The 25617-nt window shown below is 34.4% G+C and overlaps 4 protein-coding genes across 4 annotated transcripts in view; 1 reads left to right on the top strand and 3 right to left on the bottom strand.

Moving 5' to 3' along the window:
* Positions 1-2313: 2313 nt before the first annotated feature.
* CRR42 (DUF3148 family protein) lies at positions 2314-3081 on the bottom strand. The gene is made up of 2 exons (XM_011045683.1): positions 2675-3081; positions 2314-2575 (listed from the first exon to the last, which is right to left on the bottom strand). The coding sequence occupies exons 1-2, from the start codon at positions 2959-2961 to the stop codon at positions 2473-2475; spliced, it is 390 nt and encodes a 129-aa protein (XP_011043985.1). The 5' UTR covers positions 2962-3081; the 3' UTR covers positions 2314-2472.
* A 1616-nt stretch (positions 3082-4697) lies between these two features.
* On the bottom strand, positions 4698-14321 carry TSL (Protein kinase superfamily protein). Its single transcript, XM_011045694.1, has 16 exons — positions 13316-14321; positions 12297-12386; positions 11882-12088; positions 10407-10457; positions 10111-10218; positions 9994-10038; positions 8985-9097; positions 8528-8594; positions 7744-7810; positions 7025-7122; positions 6739-6918; positions 6359-6569; positions 5929-6193; positions 5608-5662; positions 5181-5342; positions 4698-5077 (listed from the first exon to the last, which is right to left on the bottom strand). Exons 1-16 carry the CDS (start codon positions 13577-13579, stop codon positions 4982-4984), a joined length of 2079 nt encoding a protein of 692 aa, XP_011043996.1. The 5' UTR covers positions 13580-14321; the 3' UTR covers positions 4698-4981.
* Positions 14322-17015: 2694 nt separating this feature from the next.
* LOC105139231 (zinc finger CCHC domain-containing protein 7-like) lies at positions 17016-21137 on the bottom strand. Its single transcript, XM_011045606.1, is given in 8 exon segments — positions 17016-17509; positions 17511-18130; positions 18291-18398; positions 19207-19323; positions 19467-19628; positions 20069-20230; positions 20328-20516; positions 20664-21137. Coding segments are annotated over 8 exon segments (1863 nt in total). The 5' UTR covers positions 21000-21137; the 3' UTR covers positions 17016-17340.
* A 3048-nt stretch (positions 21138-24185) lies between these two features.
* Positions 24186-25617, top strand: part of LOC105139221 (thylakoid lumenal P17.1 protein) — a 2539-nt gene continuing 1107 nt past the window's right edge. The window contains exons 1-2 of the mRNA XM_011045597.1: positions 24186-24566; positions 24678-24714. Of these exons, the coding sequence (XP_011043899.1) occupies positions 24252-24566; positions 24678-24714 (352 nt within the window). The 5' untranslated portion in view covers positions 24186-24251. The remainder of the gene's footprint in view (positions 24567-24677; positions 24715-25617) is intronic.

The raw sequence follows: 25617 nt of genomic DNA, 5'->3' as shown, positions 1-25617 counted from the left end.
TTTCTCATTTTCCCATCATCAAAACATTGAATTACTGTGTGTTTGTTTATATTTATGTTTATGTTTTAAAAATATTTTTTTATTTAATTCAAATTAGATTTTTTTAAGTGTTTATAAATTATTTTAATATGTTGATATTATATTTTTTTAGGTGTTTATAAATTATTTTAATATTTTGATATTAAAAACTTTAAAAAATATTATTCTAATATATTTCAAAATAAAACATGTTTTAAAAAATAACAGCTATTATGAAAAAACTGAATTCTTCTTTGTCGTGCAAGGTTTTGGACCGGAAGAATTTGGTCTACAATCCTGTAAACCTGGGCTCTTTAAGCAAAAGCCTTGTAAGAAGGGCCTTTTGCTGGTCTGGGCTCTTGTTTCTTCTCGTCAACGAAGTGTAAAGTCTCGAGTTAAAAACAAATATCAATCAAGTCCCTTGCAAAAACAAATTCTCAACCGGGTTCTCCATTACTAGACAATAGGCACTGCACAATTAATTCTCACGTACAAACTTCTAAAAATTTAAAATTGATAACTGATCGGTATGGTTCGGTTATTTAATTTGACCTAAATGAATTTAACAAAAAAAATCGGCAATTTCACCTTCCTGTCACCGAGTTTCCTTCAATCTTCTCTTTCTTTCTCTGTTGATTTCTTTAACAACAATGGAGTTCGACAAAGGAGACAGAGTAGAAGTACGCAGCAAACAAGAAGGCCTTCTTGGGTCATATATTATACAGCAACAGTGGTCAAGAAACTTCATGCCAACTCTCTTGCAGTGCAATAGAATAACTTACTCGAAGAGGAAGATATGTCAAAGCAACTGATAGAGACAGTTTCTGCTGAAGAGGCGAGGCCAGTGCCACCGAGAATCAAATTTCGAAGCGGGTTTTCTGTGTTTGATAAGGTTGACGCTTTTGACAATGATGGGTCGTGGATAGGCAAGGTTACTGGACAGAGAGGGCCTCTGTATTTTGTCTACTTCGAGACGACAGGGGATGGGATAGCTTACCATGTCTCAAGATTGAGGATTCACTTGGATTGGGTTAATGGCAAGTGGGTTTCTTCAAAAAAGATGGTTTCTTGAATCATCTACTAAGTTTATTTGCTGACAAGGAAACATTATTATTATTGATTTCTGTAACTGCAAGCAAGATTGAGGTTTTGTTTCGTAGAACGAGTAGTTAAACTGGGAAAACACACTGACGAAATTATCGGTTCTCCGTGTTAACTCCTGATCAATACTAGTTTAGATTTGTTGAGATGTTTCGAATCACCTGGTGAGCTTTACTTTCTAGAAGTTAAAACTCTCCGTGTTAACTCCTGATCAATCTGGTGAGCTTTACTTTCTAGAAGTTAAAAGAGTTCGGATTGCTCAGTAGAAGTAGCTGATCAATTTATCTGTTTGATGGAAAAAAAGTTGCTAATGGTCATTTAATTGTGTTTAGAGATGGAATATCAATGATCAACTCTACTAATTACTAATTAATTTCTTATCTAGATCGTGAACTCTTGATCATATTTTCATCATCTAATGTGGTTTCGGATACGAGAAGACCGTAATTAAGATTTAGCGCGTTAGGTTTTTGTTTATAAGGTTCTGTACCCTGTGAACATTTTTTGCCTTGGCAAATTGAAATCAAGAGAAGGGAAGGGTACCCTGTGAACATTTTTTGCCTGGGCAAATTGAAATCAAGAGAAGGGAAGGGAAATCTTGTTTTCTGTAACCAATAAACCATAATTCCATGTGCCAAAGCCTTTAGATATCAGCTATTTCTCGTGGAAAAATTGGAAGAAGTAATGTTCAGGCTCATTCATGGCAATTGTCAATCACACTCCTAACTAAAGAAGCCACTTCCTCTAATTTTGGTATTTGTCTTAATGGTATTGATGCGCCAAATAACCTAACATTAGCACAGTAATCCATTAACTATACATATTCACCTCAGGTTTCTCTTTTATAATCAGGCAGTAAAAGATGCTTGTTTTATCAAGTAGATGCAGTTTTGCCACAGATCGATGCAACGAACAGGGCGAGGATCGAAGGGGATAAGAATTTGTATGGCCATGGTACAAGCACTTCCTTCCCCATTGTACAAGAACCCCCTTCTCTCATCCTTGTGGATTACCAGCTGGGCTCTAGAGTCCTGTCTTGATTGGCAGTCATGCCAAGTTGGCTATACATTTCTACGAAGTTTATTGAACCTGCATCTGAAAGATGTGGGTCTAATTTTCTTGTCAAGAAAAAGATTGCCATTGATGCAAGTTCCTGGAGGTGAAGTCCTCTAGTTCATGCAGTGTTAATTATGATATATGGGCACGAAGAAAATATCATATTGATAAAGAAAGAACAAGGGAGAAAAATCTCAAGCTTTGCCATTCAAAGCGTGTTCTACTACACTTCCATTATCACACCCGTACAGGAGCCTGAAGTCTTCCGATCCCACCTGAAAGCAACCTCGTAGCTCGTCATTCACTGAGCTCCAAGGGCTTGAAATATTTGCCATCTATGAGATAGGTGCCAATAGCAAGACGAACTGCCCACACATCCTTGGGCTTTCTTGACACAATTCTGCACATAACACATATCGAATCGTATATTCATCAATACTTGGTCAACAACAATCTGCTATATATGCACACAGCTTCAAGAGAGCGAGAGAAGGGTTACCTTCCCACATCACCAGGCTTAACCAAGCCAGCGTTAACCCGGAGGCAGGGCATGGTTGCTGCTGTCTTGATCATTTTGGGAGCCTCAATAACAACTACAGGAGACCCTATCCCAAGTTTGGCAGTACTTTTTGCTGGCAAATTTGTCTCTGATGATAATGATTCTCTAGATTCACATCTAGTAATCACATTGAGTTTTCGGTTCCGAACATTATTTATGCTGTGATTGCATTGCAAAGTCGGGTTTGTTCGTGGGATTGTGGAGGTAGAGGAGAAAGATAATGCCATCAGAAGTTTAGCCAGGGCAAGTAGAATTCTATGCGATTGGGATAATATTTGCGTGGTTCTAACTGAGTGGTCTGTGTTGGATGAAGTGCTAGCCAGTTCTTAGTTTTAATGCACCATTTGCCTCTTATGTATTTGCACAGGATACTCAAATACGACCTGATCACTAACCAACATAAGAGGTGACTACGATATTTTTTTTAAAGTATCTGTAAAAGAATTTAATTATTTTTATTGTTTTTATGTTTTGATATATTTTTGATATGTAAATGTTAAAAATAATTTATTAAAAAATATCAAACATAAGAGGTGACTTCGATATTTTTTTTAAAGTATTTGTAAAAGAATTTAATTATTTTAATTATTTTTATGTTTTTATATATTTTTGATATGTCAATGTTAAAAATAATTTATTAAAAAATATTATTTTAATAAATTTTAAAATGAAAAAATAATTTTAAAAATAATTATCACCACAATACCAAACAAACTTTTAATAGTAAAAACAATTGTGTTTTATATTCATAAATTTCAAGATTAATGTATAATTTTAAGATTTTTTTAGTGTCTAACCCAAAAAGAAATTGGATGAACTTGAATTAATAATTTTTCATTTAAAAGATATTGATTCATTAAAAAAACAAATTGAATTGTTAAGTGAAGAATGACTTGGTTAGCTCAAGATAATCGTTTTTAATTAAAAAAGAAAGTCGTTTCATTTAAAAAAAATACAAATTCTCCGGTGTTGACGCTTTAGAATTTGAAAGAGATTTGAGCTAGGTTAAATATTTTTTTAGTTTAAATTAAAACACGATTTGGGTAAGAGATTATGAGAAGCTATACACCTTGAAGTTAAAGTGTCACATCTACCAAAAATAATTAATATTAGGACTCGTCCCTTGATTATCACGAAAGAATAAGAAAAAGAGAAGGGATAAACTCCATTGCATATCCGATAGGCGTAGGCACGGAGGAGCTCCAAATGGACATGATTTTTTGGTCATTCTCTCATCATAATACAAACCCTAATGATTAGCTGAGGAAATATTCTGGCTGCGAACATCGATCCTGTGATAAACACGTCCATTTAATATGAAAAAAATGCTTTATCTATTTTAAAAATAAATTAAATATTAACTTTTATATTTCCATATAACGCTGGCTAGCATCCAAATTCAGATGCATAATTTTTAGCACATTATTTTATCATATCTTAGAAGAAACTGTATTTTAGAAATGAATTAGCTACCACTTCAGGAACATGGAACTATTAAATGAGATTATTTTGTTGAACTCGAATTCTTGGAAGAATCTTTGAACAGTGACCTTTTGCAAATGCATCTCACTACCGCTAGCCTAGGAACCTACTGGCATTTGATTTTATCTCTTCTTTTTACTAATAACTCCATCTTTATATCCATGAAGCATATGCAGGAATGATAAATTTAGTGTTAAAATGATGGTTAGTCTGCTACTACACGTGCTCGCTTGCCTCCATTGATGCATGGATCAAAACATTGCAAGGACTGATATCAAGTGAGAACGGGGTGTTGAATACCATACGGACTCTGTGCGTGCACACTGCGTATCATGCCAATCATGGGGAGAGAGGCGATTAGTGGGGCTGGGTTCTTTGGCGCAGGCTGGTGAAGGATAATTGTCAAGCAAAGAACTCGGTTCTCAAGAGCAAGCAAAGTTAGGTTTGGCATAAGCACCAAGCTCGCCTACTGACCATTCCGTCAAGTTAAACCAATTTATCTATATATTTCATTTTCTTTTTTCCTGAAGGCGGAGAAGATACAGGCAAGAATTACAACGAACGAAACAAAAATGAACTAGGAGGGGACGGGGGAGCAGATGCCTAGATTTGTTACCTTGAAAAAGCACGGGAAAGTTACAAATCTTTACAACCTATACAAAATTCCAAGTTTTACGGCAACAACTTTGTTTCCAGCTTGGCCAAAAGGAAATCTTCCACCTCCCCGCCCTCTACAAATCTTTAATCTGTGACTTTGTACACTCTTTACCTCTTTACGTAAGTAAGGTATGGATCTTGAGCAATGGTCAAGACATCTGGTCTATCTGCTTGGTTATAGGTTAGACATCGACGAATCAAATCCTGTAATCCATCAGGAATACGTACAATATCATTGTCCGGCCAGTGCAGAGAAAATAAGACCCAAGCAAACACGCAGTGAGAACTGCCAAAACACGTCACTCACCTTTGCCTCGTTTGAGATAGTAGGCTTTGAAGGGAATTCAACCCTGCGAGCTTTTATAATTGTATCTTCACGAAGTATTCGTTCTTGGGTTTGGTCGTGCCCAAAAGGACGTCTGCCATAGAGCATTTGGTAAAATAGTACTCCAGCTGACCAGACATCAACCTGTATCCCAAGAAAGAGCATTTCAAAGAAGGTTAAAATAAAATACATGAAGCTTAAGCCGTTGATTGTCTCTGGTGATAACCAACTGTTGGAAATTCCTAAGGACTAAACAGACTCAACCACTGAAAGGCTGATGAGCACACAATTCAGAGGAGCATGAGACCCAAAAATATGAGAAATCCTCATTTCAGAAAAAAGCATTGTGTTTTCTTGGCTCTGGCTGTGACTAAATGTCTTCAATGGGGAGAAAATAGAGTTCACTTACCTTTGAAGATATTAAAGGTGTCTTGCTGAGCTCAAAACATTCTGGTGGCAAATACCTAAAATTACAAAAGAAAGCAGAATCAAAATGTTGCCCAGGTAGCCAAACTAGAAAAGATTTTTTTATCACTAGTACGAGTGAAAGAGATGTCTAGTAAATTAGTGCAAGTGCATTCATGTCTTGAAAAAAAGAAGAAGAAAAGAATAGAACATTTACAACATCCAGGATAAATCACAAATGACAAACTGCAGTGTTATAAAAAAAGAATAGAACATTTACAACATCCAGTATAAATCACAAATGACAAACTGCAGTGTTACCCACCAATACGTTCCAGCTCCCTGAGATGTAAGTTCCATTCCCTGTGATCCAACATCTTCCTCCACAATCTTGCTAAGACCAAAATCAGTAACTTTTGCAATGCCAAATTCATCAAAAAGAACATTCCCAGGCTTCAAATCATAATGGATAATCTTCTGAGATCTTTTATTCAAGTATACAAGGCCTTGAAATATCTGGACAATAATAATCCTAGCTTCCCTCTCAGGTAATACAGGTGTAGCTTTAAGAACAGCATCAAGATCTTTACCTGAGAAAAAAAAAAAAGGTAGGTAAATGAAAAGAAAAAATCTGAGAACTGGAGGCAAATTATATAACTCAAATGTTTGGATACTGTAAAAGATTGAGAGTTTTTAGTCTACTATACATCAAACTATAAACAGACCAACAGTTGTCAAGAGATTAAATGCCATACCACTACAGTACTCCAAGACAGTGCAGAATGTATTCTGGTCAATTTCAAAAATGTCCCAAAGCTGAACGATGTGATTATGCACCAAGGTCTTGTGAATATTGTACTCTCGCAGTGCGTGCCGAATGTAACTTTGCTTCTTATCCTCACTCCACTGAGCATTCAGACCATGAAGCTTACATGCAACATATCTATGGTCCACCAAATCATAAGCCTGCTGGAAATTTCTCACTTCAAATCGCTGCAAAAAAATATGCTTTTACAATTGCCAATGATGGCAACAAAATGATCTAGACTTTTGTCATGGTAAATAGGAAAATTGATCAAACAAGCAGTAGTTAATATTTGAATAATCAAATGAACTGACTTGCCGAAGTTCTGACCTTGTAAACCTCACTAAATCCCCCTTTACCAAGAAGATTTAGAAGGGCATATCGGTGATTTAAAATCTGAAAATTATTAAAACGTGAACCATCCTCATCTCGTATCCGTTTCATTTCACGTATGAGCCGTCCCTTTTCCAGTTCATAGCGATCTCTTTCACGCAAAATAGTCTCTTCCTCCTGCAGTGAACCAACAACTCAATTGCATGGGATGTATGTATAAATGAACATTTCCAACTTTTGCAATCCTTACCAACTGCAGCATGGAGATAACAGAATGACTTACACGCTTCATGCTCACGAGACGAGATTTAAAAATCTCATCCTGGATGAGAAAATCTTCTTCTTGTACTCCTGATTCTGCATCTGTACCGTCACCCTTGTCTTCACAGCAACAGCAACTAAAGTCAATCTCAGGAGGTTGCTCCATGATCAAAAAGTGGGGGGGGGGGGGGTTAAATACTAAGCGTGCATTTATTTTCTTCTCATTTACTTCTTGATAGGTTACATTTTTTGCTGGTGTTTGAGGCCTCCGCACCACAGTGAGACATCAGTCTGTCACCCTGTAGTGCAGGGGGTGGCAGTCACAAGTGATAATAAACCATTTTGCACCAAAAGGTCAAACAAAATCCACCTGAGTTAGGAAATTATACACACAGGACAACATTTGAGCAATACATTATCATACACATATTGGCATGTAGGCATGCATGACAGCAAGCATGAGGCTTATCAGGAAGTAGATCATATCTATGGGGGTAACTTGCAAAGCCACAAAAGCTTCTCATGGTTTCTCGTAGCCAATATTTTAGAGTGTTGACAGTCATAATGCCCTTGTGACCAAAGATCGAATAAGATTATATGTATATGTGTGCTTTAATCATAGTATAAAAGGGGCCAAAAGTATGCAGAAGGAGTAAAAAGAAGGAATTGCCAAATATTACAAGAAATATGTTTTAGAGTAAAAAGAAGGTATTGCCAAATATTACAAGAAATATGTTTTACCAGATTGTCGTTTCTTCAATGATTTCCGCTGTCGCTCAATAGCTTCCTTAGTTTCTAATAACTGTCTCAAACATAAATATTACAACCATAAATATAGTTCATTAAATAATTCCTTTGAACATAAATATAGTTCATTAAATAATTCCTTAACTGGAATTATTGCCTATTGAAACTAAAGACTGAAAAAAACATAACAGAAAATTATGGCAACAAAACATTGAAAGGCTGCAGGATTAAAGATATAAAACCCATATATTGAGTTTAGTGGAATCATGGTGAAAATAGAAAGCAGCAAGCTATTAGTAGACAACATTTAAAACAACGTATTTTGGGATCTGTCAAAGCATAAGATGGGCACATTACCATTCAATGTGAAAAGAACATCTGTAATAGAACTGGCATAACAGCAAAAATCATTCAGAAGAATGATTATTGTATGAGCCATCAAGAAAATTACCAAAACCAAGAACATTAAAGATATGTGTATACATAAACCCAACATACATTGGTGTGTGTCGCATTTAACCTAAAAACAATTTCTATCAGATTTTATTTAAAGAATGAAGATATGCCTCAATCCTTGTCTTCTATATCCACTTCTGCTTCACGTGTTCTAAATGCACAGTAATTTAATTTACCAGGGGAAAAAATTCAGTTTATAAGGACACAACCTTGAAAACACATTAAAATAAAAAAATCATTGTGAAGGGAAAATTGAGCTATATGAAGGTAAATGAACTAGGTAGGGGGAAGAAAGAGAATGAGAGATCTGACTACAACATACAAGATGAATATTTAGATCTTTCAGCATTTGCCCATCCTCCCACGTCTCAGATATGATAGTTCCAGCTCTGAAATAGACAAAAGAACATAAGAACTCCCATATTGAGTGAAGGATGTAAGGAACTCACGAAAGTTATAGATCCAAAACTTGGTGGTGTTATAGATTGTGTCTTTCCAAGTAGATTGTACTGGCCTTGTGTGAACAAACATGATCATTCTAGAGCGTATGCAAATGTTATAGAATCCAAAACTTCACATAGGGATAATACACAGTTCAAGAGATCATGGTCCCGGTTTGTTTGAGTTCCCTGCTGTCCAGATGCTGTTTACATTTGGTGGTCTTTTTCATCAATATTTTTTTTCATCTTTCTGTTTTTAAATCACTCAGACAGGGCACCAAGAGAGGGTGAAGGTCCATTCAAGCACATTTAGTTGAAGCTTAAAAGATGTGGGTATACCTGATAACACCCACACTGCCAAGTCTTAAAGAATCCTGGCGAACTTTCATCCTGGCTTCTTGTCTCTCTGCTTTTGAAACAGATATCAGCAGATCAGATATAATTTTTGTTCTCTGCATCGAGAAGGAAATGAATATTAAAAATGGTTACAACTCTGCTAATCAAAAACTTATTACACTGTTCCATGAGGAAGCAGAATAATTTCCCAGTGAGAAATGAAAACATCAGTATCAGGATTCCAAACTGAAGTCATGTGCAGATGGTATTAACTGACAATTTCAAATCAGGCCAATCAACAAGCACAGAACTCTTCACCAATGAATTGTAAGAATGCATGCCTAAGACTGCAGAGTTGATAATAACTGTGAACATTGGTTGAGTTCTTCAACAATTTTCTCAAAAACAACTTCAATCGCAGAGCATAAGTACATTATGCCACTGTGAAACTGCCTTGCAAATGCATCCCATAAAAAATCTATGGCAACCTTTATAGCAGTTGATGTATTATCAAAGTAGCAAAGAAAAACCCACCCACTACAAAGTCTACCATAACATTCAAGAGGGAAGAACATAGCATGTCTGCCTCAATCTTGTTATATTTGGCTCTCAAAATTCTGTTTTGTAGGTGATGACATAAAATGATTGAAATAGGCAAATGTACAATCTAACAAGAATAATGTCAGTGCTTTTCTGCTAAAACAACATTAAATGTCTAGTTCTTTTGAAGTTTTATTGTCTCCAGAACCTTCCCGAACCATTTAAACATTCACTGTAAAACAGCAAAAATTAATCTCTTTGTCACCTTTAATCTGTTCCCAATTTAAACGATGCAAATATTTCGTAAAGTTCACAAAATTTGAAGCTAACAGCTTAAACAATTTGCTAAGAATCATATGGTATCATAGCATGCAAAGAAACTTTAAACACTTGGGTAATTTTATTACTATATATTATTTAATCAGCATGCGAGAGGCAAAAATAGATAAAGACTAAACTCCCAATAGCATACCTTTGGCTTCATTTGTTGTTCATAATCTTTGTGTTCCTTCAATTCCTGTGCAGATAAAATAAAAGAGTATTAGCATAGCGGATAGTCAAAATCCATAGAGTAATGGCAGAAGTATACCTTTTCTAACCGGTGGCAGAGATCATGATTATTAGAGGCCTCTTGACGAGATTTACGAAGATCTTCCTCTAGAATGGAAACTTTTGCACGTAAAGATGCAAGCTCCTCCTAAATTAAGTTGAAAAAAAAAGGGATTAGATTTGCATGTAAAGATGCAATATGGAAGCACCCTGAGCCTTGAGGAAACCATTCTGCAAATTGCAAAGGAAATAACAACAACAACAATAATAAAATCTAACAAAATGCAGGAATTCTATGAATAGAAGCAATTCAATACCAAATCACCCAACTGATACCTCTAAGGATATGTGATTATCATTTCTGAAGTGCTCTTTGGGCCTGTTATCCTGCATAGTGAAGATTACCTGTCATTCTAAATAGATTTCTATAGACTGCATCCTATATTTCTCACCATTAAGCTGCAGCATAGGAGTTCAGCATGAATGAATAAATGTTTTTTGATGTGGTCTTTAGTTCCTTACAGTCAATTACAAAAATAAATCAAAGGAAGAAACAGCAATGAATTCAAAAAAGAAACAACTCAAATGCACTCGCCACATAGAGCTTAACCAAGGGAAAACTGATAAATGGCCTTCAAATCAGATCAACTCACTCATGACAATAAAAAGATGCATGACTATTTTTTCGACCTCATTTACAGTCACTACAATCACATCACTGTTATGATAATAAACATTAAATGAATAGTAAAAGAGTTACTAAAACCAAGGAGGGTTTGACTTGAGGAAAAGGAACTAAAAGTACTTTTAATCAAAATACTTAATGAAACATTTGAAAGTCATTGCCAAATAAGAATTCAAATTAAAATACAATTGGCAAGCCCCCTAAAATCATATGTCATTTGCCCATAGAGGCTTGAGTCTGTTACTGAAGCTCACTATCTGTTCCTCACTAGCAACCATCAGTCAGGTAACCTAATGCCACAGGTAACTACCACAGTTTAGCATAGCCACCAAGATGTCTTATCTGGTTTGTTCCCTCATCAAACAATGAACATTTCCTTTCTAATGAATTCTCGATGGGTTCCAAAAAAAATAATTAATTGGTTATCTTGACATCAAAAGGCACCATGTTACAGGGAGAAACAAAATTGCTGCTTCATTTTGGTAGTCTTATATGTGCAGATATCCCCTTCAGTTATGTAAAAGGGTATGGTATGCAATGTATTCCTTTTAGATGTGGTTATTACAACTCACTTCTTCAATAAACTTTGCAGCTGCTCATCTAGAGCCTCAAAAATGTAGTTAATATCCTCATTTTCAAACAAAAAAAAACATGGCATGCCTGGCTCCAGAAATGAAATACCAGATGTAGATTTCCCTAGCACATAATAAATTTCTTCCTTACCAACATACCTTCAGACTCCGATTAATGGATCTAAAAGCATAAAATGCACACATAATGACATAAAGTATAAGGGGCGCAACCATACAAGCGATTCAATCTATCATATGATCAGAAAATTGGCTCATTCAGTCATTTGCATCTCAACCTGTGCAGTCGCATCTTTAAAGTTTCCAACACACCCCATGGGTGTGGAAACTCCCTCTTTCACACATTGGTAGGTTATGTTGTTGAGGCATAAATACATATTTTTTTGTCCTACACCAAATTAAGAGTAGGTGAACTGAGCCCCTAAAAGGAGTTCCCCTTTTCTTTGCAATGATGAAATGAAATCTACAATAAAACTTAATTTTGTTAATTAGAGGAACCCAGGATTTAGTAGAATTTGTCAAGATAGAGCATATACCTTGAGATACGAGTTCTCAAGCTGACCATTTGAAGGTGAGGCTGTTGAAACAGAAACTTGTGATCTAATCTGATCATTAGCTCTGGAACCACGACCTCTACCAGAATTAGACTGACCCCTGCCACGACCTTGTTTTTTCCTGTTTGTATCAGAACCGCCCTTGGTCTCTTCAGTTTCCCCAGTCTTTTGCCTTCCATCATTCACTGCCTGTGTCTTTTTATTGTTTTAATCAGAGATTAGTATGCAAATATTTTGCCTAAAATGAAAGTCAAAACGAGGATTTATAGTAAAGAAACAGCCCTAAGCAATATCTAACTAAACCTAGAAAATTTTATATAAGGATATGGGCTAAAGCACTTGACATGGAAACAATTTTACATATCAGACCAAAGTAGATTGTCTAACATCAATCTACCTCAAGATGTTCGATGACAGCTGAATTGTTATTTTCTTGTAATCTTTGGCGCTTCTGAGTGTTTGCTTGTATAAGAAATTCCCCTCCATTCTGCATAGAAGAATAAAAAGACAAAATCATGGATCAGGAAAACTGAACAACTGACAAATTACTGTAACAAGACAATTTTTATGAAAACAAGTTGGCCTCAAAGAGATAACAATGCACAAAAACTTATTGCCAATTGCCAATTTCCAATCCTGTAGAAATTGCAAATATTTATTTCGCAAAAAGGTTTGATCAACTTCCTTGATCAAAATGATAAGCTTTTCTGCACATGTAGCATTGCTACCCAAGTGCAGAGCGCATACTCAAAAAATTCCATGTGCACCATCCCAATCTAATTGCAATAGATCAACAGATTTTTCGTGTATAAAGAGCAAAAGGAAGTTGCAATCACAAAGCCAGAAACTGACATGAACCTTGCTAAAATGTTTTTTACAGAAGAAATATTCCAACTTGAATGTCTATTCATTGTCAGTTTTATCTAACCCGACACAAAGCAGAATGCTCACAGAAGCCATCCTCTTAAAATCCCACACATAGAAACCAGAAAAATGAAAATATAATAAACCATGTTTCAGAAATAAAGAAAACTACTTTCTCAATTAAAATCATCGCACACTTTATCCCATCAGGAACATATATTATCAATACGTAAAAATTCCCTTACATCTACAGGCTCCTTACAAAGTCCAAACGAAAGAAAACCAAGCAATCAATTCAACTTCCAACCAAAGTATGGTAAAGTACAAGCACATATGGAATGAATATGAAGATGTTACGCCCTCGCATAAATAAAGTATGATCAAACAAGACATATAATGATTCATAATTCAATAAAAAAATATATCAAACAGGTCAATGTAATTATCCTCCAACGTAACTCCACAATCAAAATTTTCAAAATTTCTATAAAACCCACTTCAAACTCATCAGCAAAAACATAAATAAAATACAATGACACATGAAAAACTTACATCATCGTCAGAATCACTAGACTCTGCCAATTCCTCAGGAGGCCCAAATTTCGGACCAGGAGAAACAGAGGACCAAATGGGTTGCTGTTGCTGTTGTTGTTGATGCTGCGGCTGCTGTTGCTGTAGCTGAACAGGGGGGCCAGGAGTGACAGAAGGTACCTTGCCAACCATACGAGCTTCAAGTTTAGCAATTTTAGTAGGCAAAGATTGGTCTGACTGGTTCGAAGAGTTTGAAGAGAAATGCATTAACATATCATCCGACATTGTGCGTAGAAAAATGGGTTAGGCTTGGAATTGGAAAATAAACCCTAAAATGTTAGCTTTTTGTGGGGAGAATCAAGGGTTTTGGAAAAGTAGTGATTTTTACAAGGAAATAAAGAGGGCATGATCAAAGAAGAGACTAAAGAAGGGTCCTTTTTTAGGGTTTTGAAGATTAGTAAAGAAAAGAGGAATCAGAGAGAGAGTGAGGGAATTGGTAAGGACAGGAATAACCTGGGAAGGGCAAGGTCAATTAAAGAATGATGAGGCTTTGGTTTGGTTTTTTTGAAAAAATTTTCGTTTTGAGTGTATTTCTGGGCAAAGGAAAAACTGAGTGTCAACGGGGTATGTGGCTCTGTACTGGTTTTGATTTGGTCATGGGATATGTTGCGTAGGTGGGTTTTGTTTAACTATGAATTGGAAAGCAATGAAAGAGACTGACCGAATAATGACTGTTGTGGAGTTTTGTTTAGTGCTGGAGAGAGCTGTGGGGTAAAGAATTTGAACATGTTAGGTCAAGAAAGGAAAGGAGAGAAGGAAATGGCATGAAATGAGGACATGATGGACTGGGATGGTGCTGTGAATTGGGGCATGAGGGGGATTTGCCTAATGTCTTTGATAGCAAGGCATGTGATGGGAGCAAGACCACTCGTTAGTTTTAAAGCTATTCTATTGATCTTTTGCGCTACTTTTTGTTGAGATTTGAGAAAAGAGACGAAAGGAAATATCTCAATTAAAACCCTCGAATTTCTCTTGTTTTCCATCAATTTGTAGTAAAATCGTTGTGATTCTTGGTGATAAAACATGACTAGAGTGTAATCTTGTAAGCTCGATTGACAAGTACAGCCCTGTTTATAGAGAGATCATGAATTTAAATAAAGGTTCTCGAGAAGTGAAATAAATGGGTCAATCAATACGCAGCTAAGGCCTGAAATGAGCTGTGCTTGCTTCACCCCGTACAAAAGAAAATTGTGCAATGGGTTGGACTAAGGTTTCATGACATCTGGGCTGGTACGCCTGTGATAGGACTTGTCACTTTTGCCGAAATAACACGTGAACCAGTACGTAGACAGGCGGACAGTATCCTAATTGTTAGCATAAAGGTGGCTAGCAAACCAGATTATCTTTTGTACTGTGTTAACTTTACGGTTATATGGTTATAATTATAAAAAATATTTTTAATTAAAATTAATTTAAAAAATTAATATTTAGTTAAAATTATAGCTAAAATTAAAATTAAAAAAATTAATTTAATATATTTGGTTAAACATGCTTAAATTAAGATTATAAATAATTTTTAAAAATATATATTAATATTGATAGTTTTTAATTTAAATATTGTGAATTTTACTATTGTTATTATATCATGAAATAAATCATAAAAAAAATTATTTTTTTATTAAAGTATCTACAATTCTATTGCATATAAAATTCATCCGACAAAAACTATAAAATTAAATAAAATATTATCATAAATAAATTTAATTCACTTTAAAATAATTTAAAAAAAAAATATATTATTTGTATTTATACGAAGAAATACGAACAATGCAAGTAAAATCAATTAACTGCAATGATTTTAAAAAAAAACTGTTCATGTGAACAGTAAATGCATGCCCCCACTGTTCAATGAATAATAAAGCATCGTTCAGCATTTTATCGCGCAGGAATCAGCTCCTAGCTGCTTCTCTTTTCCCTGCATTTCAAATATAGCAAATCGTGAAATTCATAAATAGCAACAGGCGTTTGTTTAATTAATCAAACAGCTTGTATTTTAGCATAAAGGTGGCTAGCAGACCAGATTATCTTTTGTATTGTGTTAACTTTATGGTCATATGGTTATAATTTTAAAAAAATAAATTATAAAAAGTATTTTTAATTACAATTAATTTAAAAAATAGATATTTAATTAAAATTATAGTTAAAATTAAAATTAAAAAAATTAATTTAATATGTTTGATTAAAAATGATTTTAAAATTAAGATTATAAATAATTTTAAAAAATATATATTAATATTAATTATTTTTAATTTAAATAGTGTGAATTTTACTATTGTTATTATATCATAAAATAAATCATACTTTATATAAAAAAAATTATTTTTTCATTAAATCATCTACAATTTCATTATATATGAAATTTATCCGATAAAAACTACAAAATTAGATAAAATATTATCAAGAATAAAATTAAAATTATAATACGAATAAATTTAATTCACCTTAAATTAATTTAAAAAATAAAAAAAATTATTGTTCATGTTCATGTGAACAATGCAAATGAAATCAATTAACTGCAATGATTTTTTTTAAAAAAATTATTTACATAAACAATAAATGCATGCCTCCACTATTCTCCACTATTCAGTAAATAGTGAAATCATACTCCACTATTCAGTGAACACTAGAGCATGGTTTAGCATTTTATAATGCAGGAAGCAGCTAGGAGCTGCTTCTCTTTTCCTTGCGTTTGAAATACAGCAAACCATGAAATTCATAAATAATAATAAGTGTTTGTTTAATTAACCAAACAACTTGTAAAATAAGACTGTATGAAACGTGGATGCTTCCACGTTTAAGTTAGGTTTTAATTCTATAAAATCTTATCCAAGAGGTTTAAAAAAAAACAAAAAGTTATTTTATTTTAATGAAAAAAAATTATTGATTCAATAACTAATAAATTAATCTAATAACCTATAATAATCTAATAACTCGGATGAGGATTTTTTATCATGTCAAAGCTCATACCAAGTATAACAATTACGGTTGATTTTAAAGATAGATTGATCAGAATCAGTTTTTTTTTTTTTCACATAATCATAGAAGTTAAAAAAGAAGCTGGGTGAATATGACTGCATATTCTTTGCTGCTTTGGTTGCATGACATGCAAAGCAGACAAAGTCAACATTCAAGGCCATGCAAGGAAGTACACGAAGGAAAGTGGGGTTCTAATGGTGAGGAGTGTAAAAGGGGCTAGCGCAATTCTTTACCCTGTTGGTGGGGCAGTATGAGCTTAGCTTTGAGTTTCTCTCCATCTTGTTCTCCTCCGCCGACAGGTCTTTTTAAGAATAAATGCTTCCATCTGCTTTGCTAAGCTGATCCTGGAGCGATCATGGAGTTACATGGGATGCATGTCAGTCTTCTCCACCAGCTGACAATAACTCCATGGTTCCTGCTAAAATATTTGGCTATTGCCTCTGTTCGGTTTTTCTCTTCTTTTCAGTGGAGATTTTCCTTTCTGCTGTGCTGTTTCTTTTATATGCAATCCAGCAAGAGATGCGGTATTCCTAGCAAGGAAGGAGGGAATTTTATGGTGCTAAAACTGTAAGTAACGGACACTGAAATAAACACAGAAACGAGAGAATCATATTCAGTCCCCTCGCCTCAAACATTGAATATTCCGAAATTTCAACTTCTGAAGTGATCTTTTGGAAGTCTGGGATTCAAGAATTGACAATGATTCTGACATATTTAAATCAACAAGGTTCTTTCAGAAAGAATGGGGTAAAAGTAAGTTCCTCACAACTTAAACCACTACCTATCCTACAAAGGTTACAGCAAGGTGTGTGGATACATGCATTGAGGAAAGAATGTATAAATCACTAGAACAAGAGCATCCATGTATGAAAAAATGATTTGTCAATAACTTGCGCGCTAAAGGGATCAAAAAATTACATAACTTAGACGACCCCCGGAAAAAAATTTGGGTTCCCCGCTTCAGTAGTTGGAATATAATTCGCATTTCTACCACCAACCATTGTCTCTCCTCATCCCAGTATTGCCAGAGCTGCCAAATGTGTAACCAGAGTTGCCACATGCATGGCCTTAGGTGTTCTATGCATGCCCTGAGTTGTTGTGCACATAACCTGAGTTGTCCTGTGCGTGCCTGAAGTTGCTATATGCATATCTGGAGTTGTTGTGTGCATGCCCAGAGTTGTTGTATCCAGGGCCAGAGTGACTGTATGCATGCCTGGGGTTGCTGTATGCATGGCCAGAGTTGCTGTATGCATGGCCAGGGTTGCCAAACCTGGATGCTGAATATCTATGCTGATAACGTGTTGCCGACCCTTGGAAAGCTGAAGTTCCTGAATGACTCCAGTTATTTTTCTTAAAAGTTTGAGAACTTGAAATATGATGGCCACAAGTCATAGGAGAACTCTTGCAACCCTTGTAAGAAGGTGTTGAAGGAGAATTGAAATGGTTCTTGGAATTAGACCAGGATACATCTCCAGGATCCTCTGTAATCCATCCCCCTCTGTGTTTCGATTGTTTTGGTGTTGATTTAGATACATCTCCAGGATCCTCCATAATCCATCCACCTCTGTGTTTTGATTTCTTTGGTGTTGACTGGGATGAATTTGTTAGATGCTCTGCAATGTGGTGACCTTTATGTTTTGATTTTGGCGGTGTTGTAATGCCTTTCTCTTCGGACTTGGTTTTTCTCTTTTTACGAGCCTTGACAAGATCATGTGGGGCAGATTTAATTCCCAAGCTTTCTTTATTTTCTCTATGAGCTTTTAGAGTCAGGGTTAATAATTCACGGTTCCTCCTCCCACCCTGCTTATGGTAAACAAATACTGCTTTACTTATATTTTAAGGGAACACACAAAATTCTATGAAGGGAAACAGAATCTTGTGATGCTGAAGAAATGAAATATGATTAAGTGGCATATAAATGAACCTTCAGACAGTGATACACATTTGCTGAAAAACTTACCCTAGCAGAACTGGTGCACTCACGTGCAAAATGCCCTCCTTCCCCACATCTGTAGCATGAACTAGGTGATTCTGTCATAGAGGCTTCCTCATGTAACCTTCCACAGTCCTACATAGATTGATACCAACTCATTGAAAGAAGGCTGGTCACCAGCAAGAAAATTTTGGAAAAAAAGGTTCAAACCATCTCAGGAACAGTTGGGTGAAGAGAAACAATGTTGCGATTACATATGCCAATGTCAAGGGATTTGTCAAGATCCCATAACAGAGATTCCAAAGCGTGGGCAATGTCAAAGTAGACACAAGAGGTGTCTTGCACAAACCAAATCGTATATTAGCAGTATAAAAACATGTGCACCAAGAATTTTAATGTCATGTAGGTTGTAAAAATAAGGCGCAACTGCAGACCATATATTATCAAAGAAAAACTTATCTAGAAAGCCACACTGTATGTACGAATTGTGATATAATGTCCCTCACTTGCAACTTAACAGCATGAGAGAGAAAATTAAAGCCAAGACAATTGGAAAGAAAAACATCAGCAAAAGAAAGCTTCGCTAACACCTGTGCACAAGTTAAAATTCTAAACCACCATTGCTCAGACATCTACTGGGATCATGAAAGAATAACTATCAGCAATTGAGAAAGTAAAACAATATTGTCAGAGCTGAACCAAATAGCACAGGGATATTAATATAGAAACTATCATATTGACAGACCTAAACCTAAAATCACAAAATACAGTACCACTCTTTTCCACACATCATGACAGCATGCATTCAGTCCAAGAAAGTATAGTGCACTTATAGATAAAATTTTGTCCTTAACCATAAGCATGAAAGGATATGCAGAATGCACAAAGAAAGATGCCCATGAAGAGAGACATGTGGATATTGAAAGCAATGAATGGGGCTTACCAAACCAGTATGACCCAGTTCACCACATCTGTAGCAAGAAACTTGTCTTGGACCATCATCACCAGAGGTAAAACAACATAAATGGCCAAAACTCTTGCAGATGTAGCATTGTATTTCCTGAATGATGATAAAAAATTAAAAAAATAAGAAGATAAGAAACAATAATGATAACGATTCAAATTAGAATAAGACCACAAACTTGTAGGCGTGCAGGAAAGGGGAAAAAATTAGGCAACCACTGATGAAAAAGGTAGAACAACCTTGAGATCATCAACAGAATAATCGTTCATGCATGAGAGCATCTCATGCCCGGATCCCCCACATTTCAAACATATTTTTGAACTCTGATGAGTACCCTTATATTTCTCTGGGCAATCTTTTGCACGGTGGCCACTTTCCTTGCAAATAAAGCAATCTTGTCCCTGCATAAAAAGTCAAGCATAACAAAACCCAGATTAAGCAGATTCTTCAACTCCCAAACCATTTACACAGAATCTCAACACAAACATAGACATATAGACAAATCTTCCATCATTCCAGTGTTCTCATGTTCAGTGGACATGTGGATAAATATTCCATCATTCCAGTGTTCTCATGTTCAGGTAAAATATTCTGTTTTTTTATAGTTTGCTCTCGTCTATGATATTTACACTTCAAATGAAGGAACTAAGCTATCCATATTTTCATAAAGGGAAGGTAAAGGTCCTAGTGATTCAAAGCAACTGCAGACAAATACATTCAGAGTTTACTTACCACACATGTCTAAATCAAATAACTCAAAGCCCACGTGTAACATTTAAACAATAAAAGTGATGAATAAACAACAAGTCACCAACTTCTGAATAGTTACATCTTCACAAACCTTAGTGCATTGCTTAGCCCCATGCTCCAAACTCCCGCAAACAAAGCATGGCTTAATCTTCTTTGTAAATGTCGGACAGTTCACCGCCATATGACCTTCCTCCCCACAGTTATAGCAATTTGACCAGCCACTATCTAGAGTATCAAAGTACCGTGGCCCCCGCTGACAGAATAAGTAAAACAGAGATAACAATCTAAGCCTTCCCTGAAAAAAGTGTTTCTTTCAAAATTGCAGATCACAACAAATATTTTTAACTCACAAGAAGCTTTCGGAGCACAATATTAACAGAGTCCTCAACTGCATTTGCACCACCGTCTTCAACCAGTTCTGCAGCCTCGTCTACCTCTACCTTCTCACTCTTCTCTGCCTTCTCCATTATCTCTGCGTTGTCAACTGTTTCCGCCTCTTCAATTTTATCCACCTCCTCTTCTTCTTTCGCAGTAACAACCTAATTACACATAATTCAGTACACAATCATTAAAAAAAACAATAAATCATTAATACCAAAATTAATCAATTTTCAAGCTCTAATAGTAGTAAATAATCAATTGAATTAAGAAAAAAAAATAATCAAGCTCTAAGATACTAAACTCACTGAAACTTCCATCTTCCTCTCAGCATTCTTTCTCTTTTTCCTCTTCTTCACCCCGCGGGAACCCGCACTCGCCGATTCAGCCTCTATTGACGGCGTCGACTCTATCTCCACCGCACCACCGTCTCGATCACCACCATCATCTAGAACGACAAAACCGTTGCCGTTTTCAGCCAATCTCGCCGCTCGCATTAACAGTGATTTCTCTACAATCTTCAAGCTCAGATCTTCATTCGCCTCTTCATCGTCGCTACTAACCTCTGCTGCAAATTTCTTCGGCTTCTCTTCTTCTTCTTCGACTATTTTGATTTTCGCTTTTCGCTTCTCTTTCTTTGCCATTTAATTAATTAAATTTAAGAAACCCTAATTTTGAAAAATCTAGCCCTAATTTGATTTTTATGACGAGCGCCAGAGGAGAGATTTACAGTCAGCTAGGGTTTGTGTCGGTTCCTTTATTCAAATCGGTTCCATCCATGCGATTCTGATTCTGATTTAAAGTTTTAAAAAGCCTCAAATTAGTCCCTGGTATATTATCTAGTTATCATGTGAGTTCCAAGAATAATAGTTGTTGATTACGTTGCTTATTGTTTTAGACATTTATTCAATTACATCCTTCTTTGCAAGTCTGTTAATTTTTCTGTCACATTTTCTTCAAAACCATGTTGTTTTTTACCCGATCATGCACTGCAAATCAAAGTCCTTAAACTTGATCTGATACCGGTGATTAATTTGTGAAGTTCGGGATTTAAAGTGTGGCTTGAGTTAGACTTTAAGTTAAATTAAAAAAATATTGATTAATTGAAACTCGATTAACCGATTAACTTTTTAATAATTTAATTGATTTAATTAAAAATAAGTGTTGGTAACAACTATTTTTTTAATATTAAAAAATATATTTTAAATAGAATTAATTTAACTTTAATTAATTTATAGATTAACTTGGTGATTTGTGACTTAGATCCTTATAGGGTGTGTTTATTTTGTACTTGCTATTGCATTTGCTATGCAAAAAACATATTAAGTTGTTAGATAACTCTAAAAATTATATTTTATACTGTAAAATTCATCAAAAAAAATAAATTTTGAATGCAATTTTTGTGAAATAATTTTTAGAGTATATTTAGTATTATAGTAGTTTTTATGATTATAGTGTGAAAAAAAATATTTTATAAAAAGTATTTAATATTATAGTAGTTTTTATGATTATGGCGTGAAAAAAATTATTTTATAAAAAGTATTTTTAGTTGAGATTTGTTTGGTGTTTATATGTGTTTGGCTAAAATTATAGTTGAAATTGAGATTGAATAAAAAATAGTTTAATGTATTCTGTTAAAAAAAATATTTTTCAAATTGAGGTTATAAAATAATTAAAAATAATATAAATTAATATTGATAATTTTAATTAAAATATTATAAATTTAACTAATGCTATTACATTATAAAATAAATAATATTTATATAAAATATTTTTTTATTGTTTCATTAAACTATTTACAATTCCATTACCTACGAAATTCATTTGACAAAAACTATAGTTTTCTTGATTTCTTTAAGTATGTAACAACATCAGATAAAATATTACCACGAACAAATTTGGGATTACAATTAAATTTTACAAATACTACATCATCAAACAAACTCCTTCTAATTTTTCAAATAAAGCACAATTAAAAAATAAAATAAAAATTGATTTTTTTAACTGGATCGAGTCAGGTTTAATGCATTTAGCTTTTGACTAGACATGGTCCAATGAAAACAGTGGATACTACAGTTTTCTTGGTTTCTTTAAGTGCGTAATAATATCAAGTAAAATATTATCAGAAACAAAATTAGAATTGCGATCAAATTCTGTAAATACTACGTAATTAAGCAACCTCATTCTGTTTTCTTGAACAAAATACACATAGAAATAAAAGTAAAAATTATTTTTTAAAAACTTGGTCGGACCTAATTCAATGCATTTAGCTTTGTATCAAATCCGATTCGATTGAAATAGTGGAGAGCTCCGTTGTATAGGACATTGATATGAAGAAGGGAAAGCGGTCGAGAGCTGTTTTCTTTAAACTCGAAGCTGAAACATGACTTATCAAGGTCCCATATCAACAATAAAGTAAGTTCTGTTATTGCCAAACATATAAATGGCGCAGTTTGCTTTAAGAGTTGTTGTAGTTGCATGAACAAATAAACACTCACATGTTTTTTTAACTGCGTTTCATAAAAGGATCAGATCCGATTCGGTTGAAATAATGGAGAGCTCCGCTGTATAGGACGTTGATGTGAAGAAGGGAAAGCGGTCGAGAGCTGCTTTCTTTAAACTTGAGGTTGAAACATGATTTATCAAGGTCCCATATCAATAGTAAAGTAGGTTTTGTCATTGCCAAACATATAAATGGCGCGGTTTGCTTTAAGAGTTGTTGTAATTGCATGAACAAATAAACACTTACATGTTTTTTTAACTGCGTTTCATAAAATATTGTTTATTTTTTGTGTTTTAAAATTGCTTTTGAAAAAAATTTAATTTTTTTTAATTTTTTTACTTCATTTTTTATTTTTCCGTGTTCTAGATCATTGATACATTGATACCAAGATTTTTTTAAATAAAAATATATTATTTTAATATATTTTCAAATAAAAAACACCTTGAAAAGCAATTACAATCACACAACCACCAAATATTTTATACATGTTTTTTATTGCAGACGAATCATAACAATAATTTTTATCAAAAATATCTCTAAATCCAACTAACTACATCTAATCATATTTATTTTAAACTTATTTTTTAAAATCACAACTATAAAAACTACTTTAAAAACAAACACACTTTTATGCTAAAGGTTGGTACCTATACCAAACAGGACAATTATGTCTTGAATTCGTTTTCGTTTAGAAATGTAATAACTTTTATTTTTTTTAATATTTTTTAAATTATTTTTAAAGAGGTTGGTACCTGTACCAAATAGGACAATTATATCTTGAATTCGTTTCCATTTAGAAATGTAATAACTTCTATTTTTTAAATTATTTTTAATTTAAAAATATATTAACATTTTTATTTTAAAATTTTTATTTTATTTTTTATATTTACACATCAAAATTATCTAAAAATATAAAAAATCAATTTCATGATTTTTCAAGGAATACATGTTTTGTTTTTTTAAATACACCTAAAAACAAAAAAAAATACAATACAAAACAAAAATAAAAATATTAGCACACATTATTAACTATTTAAATGTACATAATAAAAAGTTAATGGGTAAAGAAACGGGTGTTATTGGTTCAATCTTTTGCTCCCTACCTTTTATCTTAATATAGATGTTTTTATATTCTTATTGCTGCCAGTAAATACAATAAAAATAACACGCGCGCGCGCGTGTATAGAATTGATTGAAAATTGGAAGAAAGCTGAACGAAGGGACCATATTAAATACTTTTGGAATAGAGAGACCAGTTAAAAACAAGACCATATGGACCATAATAAGAAAATATAAAAATTAAGGGACCAAATATATATAACTAATCCAAAGAAAAACAAAGAGAAAACTCATTACCTCTGGCCTCCAAAAATTCTCCTCCTCTCGTCCATCCATGGCTCCACTCTCTTCTTGCTCCTCTCTCCATCCTCTCTCTTCTCTCTCTCCTCCTTCCTCTTCTTCTTCAAAAACACGTCACTTTCTTCCAAAACTACCCCCCTCAAAGCCTGAAATCCCCTCTCTCCCCCGCTTCTCCTTTACCAACCATAATAGCAACTATAAACTCTATCACCACCAAGCCACACCAAGCCTTCTTTTTCAGCCACAATTTTTGCTCAGTGGCTTGGATACTCCTTTGGATACCCAAACTGCCCTCTCTGTTATCAGTGTCTTTGCTGCCATTGCTCTTTCTCTGTTCCTGGGCCTGAAGGTAATCTGCATTCCTTGTCGTTTTCATGTTTTCCTTCATTTCTTGCTTTTACTTTCACAAGTGCTGAAAAATTTTAGATTTTGATTCATTGATCTTGATGGGTTTTGGCAGGGGGATCCTGTGCCCTGTGAGAGGTGTGCAGGAAATGGTAACTTCTTTTTCTTTATTAGCTTTCCGGGTTTTGATGATTATGTTTGATGAAAGCTTTAAGCATTACTTTTAATTGCTTGTTACGGAAATGTTAACAATGAGTGCATGAATTATCCCACCAAAGTGAACTAACAATGTTGAATAGTTTAGCAGTTAGCTCAGGACTCATAAATTTGAAGTTTTAGGACTGCCAATATTTAGAACATTGGAGTTATATTATTGAAACGAAGACACCAAATTTCGATGCTTATTGTGTCAATTTGGGTTTGTGATGGTGTTTTTGTGACCGTTGTGTCAATTTATTGGTTTATGTTTTGGTATCTTTACTATTTGGTTTAGGTCAATGTGTTCAATAATTGACCTGTTTCTGAAATGGATGCTTTCAGTTTAATTTTGAGTTAAACAGGTCTGTTTAGTGCCAACGTTTGGGGTTTTTCTTGGCAATTCAGTGTTGTCTTTGAGTTCTGTAATCATGTCATTATTGAAAATACCACCTCTCTCCAAGGAAGGTATTCTTTTCTCCTGGTCAATTTGTTGATGGTATTAACTCTTCAAGATTGATCCTTTACTTGATTTCTATTTCCTTCTCAGGGGAGGAAAGACAGTTAGCCCGTATTTGACATGATGGAATTTGATGAAGTATTTAGAATTTAAAGGAAGTTTGGTTTTGAAAATCAACTTGGTTTGAAGCTGGTATTGTTTTGTAAAAGTCCTGGTTTTTTCTTGGATTCTGGTAATGGGACATGCATGCATTTTGATAGAAGATGTTAATAAGTATTGTTATTTGTGAATTCCTCTGGATATGAGTTGCTATTTCCCAGTTCTCTATTTTGAACCACACTTTACCTTGAGGTGGTATGAAATACTATACCCTGGGGGGGGGGGGGGGGGGGGGGGGGAA

Source organism: Populus euphratica, unplaced genomic scaffold (genome assembly GCF_000495115.2).
Source record: "Populus euphratica unplaced genomic scaffold, PopEup_1.0 scaffold3.1, whole genome shotgun sequence".
Lineage (NCBI taxonomy): Eukaryota > Viridiplantae > Streptophyta > Magnoliopsida > Malpighiales > Salicaceae > Populus > Populus euphratica.
The sequence above is the reverse complement of the archived record's forward strand: the minus strand, read 5'-3'. Positions and strand labels throughout refer to the sequence as shown.

What these genes read in the sequence shown, in the direction of transcription:
- TSL (XM_011045694.1), bottom strand. Translation starts at nt 13,579, where the DNA reads ATGTCGGATGATATGTTAATGCATTTCTCTTCAAACTCTTCGAACCAG. An exon ending in ATTGAAGAAACGACAATCTG is followed by an intron (nt 7,123 to 7,743) that starts GTAAAACATATT and finishes GTTGCTGTGAAG; the next exon opens with ACAAGGGTGACGGTACAGAT. An exon ending in GATTTAGTGAGGTTTACAAG is followed by an intron (nt 6,570 to 6,738) that starts GTCAGAACTTCG and finishes AATTTCCAGCAG; the next exon opens with GCTTATGATTTGGTGGACCA.
- CRR42 (XM_011045683.1), bottom strand. Translation starts at nt 2,961, where the DNA reads ATGGCATTATCTTTCTCCTCTACCTCCACAATCCCACGAACAAACCCG. An exon ending in AAGCCTGGTGATGTGGGAAG is followed by an intron (nt 2,576 to 2,674) that starts GTAACCCTTCTC and finishes TGTTATGTGCAG; the next exon opens with AATTGTGTCAAGAAAGCCCA.